At 42.4% G+C, this 5,337-nt stretch overlaps 1 protein-coding gene across 2 annotated transcripts in view; it reads right to left on the reverse strand.

Annotated features, from left to right (window-relative positions):
* Positions 1-499: 499 nt before the first annotated feature.
* The window catches only part of myo7aa (myosin VIIAa), a 61,082-nt gene continuing 56,244 nt past the window's right edge, over positions 500-5,337 (reverse strand). The window contains exons 45-51 of one of the 2 annotated variants that reach the window (XM_031878703.1): positions 5,200-5,287; positions 4,703-4,812; positions 4,338-4,523; positions 2,855-2,971; positions 2,239-2,322; positions 1,888-2,007; positions 500-1,129 (exon numbers count right to left, since the gene is read on the reverse strand). In XM_031878703.1, the coding sequence (XP_031734563.1) occupies positions 1,037-1,129; positions 1,888-2,007; positions 2,239-2,322; positions 2,855-2,971; positions 4,338-4,523; positions 4,703-4,812; positions 5,200-5,287 (798 nt within the window). In that variant the 3' untranslated portion in view covers positions 500-1,036. The remainder of the gene's footprint in view (positions 1,130-1,887; positions 2,008-2,238; positions 2,323-2,854; positions 2,972-4,337; positions 4,524-4,702; positions 4,813-5,199; positions 5,288-5,337) is intronic. The other variant, XM_031878704.1, reaches the window with a different exon arrangement.

Genomic DNA, 5,337 nt, shown 5'->3' on the forward strand with positions numbered 1-5,337 from the left:
AGCCAGTCAATCGAAGAAGGAACGTAAAGTCAGCAACTTTTTGACTTTGTCCGTATTTAAAGGTACACGAGGCCAGAAAGACAGAAAGAACGTGACGACATGTCTATAGATTCACTAAAGCTCCTGTGATACTGTAATGTTAATTACACTCACAGAAAACAAAATAGTAGGATGGATGAAAATCTTAATATTTTTAGATCCTTATCGCTGGTGAGTGTCCAGCCTGAGAATGGTGCCACATGAAGGTCATGTCGTTACCTAAATCATGCGTTTACCTTCTGAGCTGAGACTCTCTTTCAGGCTCAGCTCTCCCTTCATGTCTAAGCTACGCTTTGAGAGGAAAGCTGGCGTTAGCATGCTAACTCCTGGAGGTTCACCAGGGTCTCTGCAGTGTTCACTTTTTAAAAAGTATTAAGTAGTATTAAATGTAAAACTCTTTTCACAATCATACCGGTTTAAAGAAAGATGGAAAAACAGTAGCGACAATAAGGCCCACAATTATTATTTATTACATGTATTTATTGACAATAATATTACATTTTTGTCAGCTGTATATATGAATAATTCCTAGTAATGTAATTCATTAATAAAGTCATGAAATGAATTAATAGTTTTAGCTGAACTCAACACTTGTTCATTATTAGTCGATGAGCTTCCTAGTTACTGTAGTCCACCCGTCTCACTTGTAGTTCATGTATTGTGTCCAATGACTGAACACTGTTTCTGTACGAGCAGGTCTGACTGTTGAAGACCTTTTGGGACGGAGAGTTTGGAGGTTTTAGAGGTAGTCATCCTCACTGGACGGCTCATCCTCATCTTCATCGGGGTTGTAGTGGTGATAGCTGCTGGGGCCTTCGCCGGGGTCGTCGCTGCTGGCAGCCGACCTCTCCCCGGTGAGATTTGACCCTTCCGAGCTAGCAGAAGGACTGCGGCTCATCGTCCACAGCTGGTTGGCAAAGGTCCGCCCCCAGCTGCAGTGCTGGCCAATAGGGCGCAAGAGCCGAACGAGCTCAGCGGCCTCCTGCCAGTAAGAAGTTCACTTGCTGTGGCGCGGCCCGGAGCGCTGCTTGTTCATGGTGGTCAGCATCTGGCTGATGTAGGAGGTCAGCAGGTCGTCCATCTTGTAGCCCTGCAGGTCAAATGGAAACACACGCACACACACACACACACACACGCACACGCACACACACGCACACGCACACGCACACACACACACACACACACACACACTTTCAAATTACACAGCTGATATCTTCAGTTCATTGATGTAAGTGAACATTTTTTAAGCTTGTTTTTTAAGTTGCATAATTCATGTCAACATGAATGTATTACAGATCTGTTATCATTTCTAGGGCTGCATTCAATGTCAATTAATCTGCAGATTGCTGTTTTTTTTCTTTGTTTAATAAACAGTTTTCCGAGATTTTCCTTGATAAATGCAGTAAAGTGCACATTTCAACAGCACTACTTCCATCAGTACAGTCATGTCATACTCACCACTCTGCTGCTCTGAGTTTCTCTTTTCTAACAGAATCAATTATAGTCGTTCCACTTTGCTGTTTTTCTCGAAGCACAATCACAATCACATTTTTAGGAGGCTTTTAATGTGAAACATCTACGGGAAGTATTGAGTTTCATCGGCGGTGGTTTCAATCAAGAAAAACTGATAAGTATAAGCAACTGGAATTAAAAGGTGAATAAAATTAGTGTTTAAAAAAGAAAGTGAGAGTATGACATGACACAGCACTGATGGAACTGTAACCGACTGACTTCATCATGTGAGCCGTTGTTGTAGACAAGAGGTATTCCACACCTCGGCCTTTAATTGAATTTATTTGAAAATGTCCAGAATCTCTGAGTGTGTGTGTGTGTGTTGCTGTCACCCACCAGCGAGGTCTCACACAGCAGTTTGCTTCCTCTGACCAGGTTGCCGATGGTGATGTGGAAGTAGGTGTTCCCACTGCTCCAGTTGGAGATCTTGGTGAAGGGGTGAGTGGTCAGGATGTCCTGCACAAATACACAGAGAGGGGTAGGCCTTTGTTACCTCCAGGGTCCTCTGATCGACGATGCATACTTGAGTGGCTAATTGTGCGGCATCAATGGGTAAATGAAAGAAACGCAAATCCATCTTAACAGCCTGCAGGTGAGTGGGTTTACTGTGTGCACGGTCCAAACTGACCATTAAAGTAAATCCTTCAACATCAGACAGGTGGGGAGGACTTCTATAGGAACACAAACCTTTGTCTTGGGGTCGATGAGGCTGACTCCATGCTTGTTGATGGCGATCAGCAGGATCTCTGGGAAGTTGGGCTCTGTGGTTTGCTATGGACAAAAGACAGATTTAGGTTGTTATGACATCTAGATATCCATCTACTATATCTTAGAATTTCTAGTTGTAGTGTAGTAAAGGTTCTCTTCACAGTTTATGTTAAATATAAGCACGTCTCGTTTCGCTAATCAGGTGTGTCCACGTTTCCCTTCATCCCATATTTTCCCTGCATCTCTTCCTCTTAGGCGGGAGGACTAACTATAACCAACATGAGTGGCGCTGCTGAAATTTCCAGATAGTTAAATCCACACCATTTACGACCTGTTTGGCCTTAACTGCTCTCAGAAGACAAACTAGTTTTTCAGTGGGCTCTATGAGGAGGATACAAAAGGAAAACGGCGGTGGTGAAATAAGTACTCGGATCCTTTACTTGAGTAAAATGACTAATACCACACTGTGAAAAGTGAATGTCCTGCATGGATTGCATTGTTACTGAACTATGTGAATAATCAGGAAAAGTAAGACAAAGAAGAAGCACCCAGTGAGAGCTTCAGACAGGAAGTGACAGGCTCCAGGTTGGTTTACCTTGACCTCGAAGAAGGCGGAGCCAAAGGTCGGCCATTTGTAGATGATCTTTAGGAACATCAGTTTGGCTTCTTCTCTTGATTTACCAGCCTGCTTGTTGAAGTAGGCGACCACAGACTGCAACCATCACACACATACAAAAACAATTTGTCGCCACGTTAGTCGTCACAAAAATGACTTCAGTGAGTTGTGACTTGAGTCTACAGTGTCGACCTGAGCAGAGCACGAAGTCACTCCCTCTCTCTGTGTGTGTTGTAATCTCAGCTTCTCTGTGCTTTGTTTACATGAGGCGCGTGCATGTTACAGATGTGAGCCCCCACTGGCTAGCCAACGGACGCCGCTCTGCACGGCTCTCACACGGCGGTTACAGCTGATAACGCCGTCCTGATCGACGCCCTCGACGTCGGAAGCGTAGCGCCCACCCTCCAGTTCCCCCTCAGGTAAACACTGTCAGCTCTGTCAGCACCGTTTGCCACTTTGTTTGTTTCCCATTTACAGAAAACATTTGTGTCACATAATGTTTCTTTGTCCTCTTTGAATTTGTGAAACATACATCTGTATGTTTCATAAATTCCTAAGTAATCCTCGAGTCAGTCAGTTTGTCCCCGCATCTTATTCCTACTGTATCAGGGGTCACTGATAGGTGGGCCGCGGTCCGGGTCCAGACCCAGGCTGACCAATATGTCTCATATGTTCAGAGGCAATTATTAAAAGCGGCAATGTGAAGCGTCACTACGAGACAAAGCAAACGTATCCACTCACATCTGAAATTAAGGCACAGAAAAGAGAGCCCAATATGATCAGAATCCTAACACATTAGTTCACTGCCCAACAATGATGTTAACGGAGAGGAATAGAGCTGAAACAAGTGGTTTAATAACCACAGATATACACCCTGCACACATTCTTCTCTTATTAGAAGAAGAGGAGAATATAATATCATGGCTTTTTTGGGTGACATCACTTCACACCTGAATGAACTGAATTTAAAGCTGCAGGACAATTCAGTGAAAATCATTTTTCTAAAATTTACTCATTTACTGGAAATGAGAGAAGAACATTTATTAATTATTAGAGTATGTATTATTTATAATTAATACAGTTCAATTTGAAACCGGACAGTAAATATTGTTGAGATATTATTCAATTAAACTTTCTGATTTGATTTGAGTTGTTGACTACAGACAGATGTTATTACAACTGTTGGCTACTTCAATGTATATATATATATAAATATATATGGGACTAAATCATAGCGCAAGTTCGACATTACTGTGATGTTCTGGACCTTTGCAATACCTAACTTTAGTAACAATTACTTTACTTTTATATCCGTTATAATATATTCAATCATAATACATAAAACATTAACAAAATTACAGATATAATTTGACTCTAGGATACAGCGAGGTAAAAGAAAATATTCAATATCAGTATGACTACAAAAAAAGATTGTTTTGTCAATAGAGTTTTGCAGGTTTACCCTTTTCCAGTCATCTGGTGACATCTGACGAATGAGATCCTGGGGAACCAGCTCCCGAAGCATCTTGGGAATTGTAGGAAAGTGGGATTTGTCATCCTCAAACTTGACGCGGTAGATGAGCGCTGCAAGTTGGAAAACCTCTTCCCGTGAACACTTATGGTAGCCGCGCAAGTACTTAGGTAGCTCCTAATTAAAAGACGAGAATGAGGGGGAAGAAGTGTTGTCAGTGTTGTACAGAGGTACAGTTCTAGTATAAATCAAATATAGCAGACAATAACAATTTAAACAAAAAAAAACCTTTGGATGACACGATGTCAGGTGGAATAAAAATGTACTTAAGTATTTTCACGTCCCTTACAACCGACCTGGTAGTAGTGAAAGATAGAGTCGGCGAAGGAGTCCTTCCCTGGAACTGTGTTGGTCCACAACTTCTTCATGAAGAACACCTGATAGGTCAGAGAGGGAACGATTCCTACTGGGGTGGGAAGAGGGTGACATATAAGTGTGATCAACTTTAAATCCCTGGAGTTGTGTCAGTTTCATATGTTTTTAATTGCAGGTTTGTCCAGCCTCCTTCATAAAAGTCAAGATGTTTTCAAAACCCTGCAGTTGGTGGTTGTACTTCCTGCATGTTGAGCAAACCTGAATAAACAAGAAGAGCTTCTGACTGGAACAGTGAGTGAAGTCGAATGCTCACATTTAAATTAAAGGGGACTCCCGCTACCCAAACGTGCTTTACTAGTGAGTAGTCAAGTACATACTCATGTGTCCTATTTTCGAGTAACTACCACCAAGTGCCTGTTAAGGCAGCAGGAGGAGGTTTTTCAGAGCATGCCAGGACACGTATGATTAATGTACCAACCCTCTTTAGCGGGTCGAGACTTCTTGATCCAGTCCGTCAAATGTCTGACAAAGTCAAAGAAGAAATCTCCCTCTGGCACACTGATCACCTGCACACACACACACACACACACACACACACACACACACACACACACAC

This window comes from Anarrhichthys ocellatus, unplaced genomic scaffold (genome assembly GCF_004355925.1).
Source record: "Anarrhichthys ocellatus isolate YVR2014 unplaced genomic scaffold, GSC_Weel_1.0 scaffold194, whole genome shotgun sequence".
Taxonomy (NCBI): domain Eukaryota; kingdom Metazoa; phylum Chordata; class Actinopteri; order Perciformes; family Anarhichadidae; genus Anarrhichthys; species Anarrhichthys ocellatus.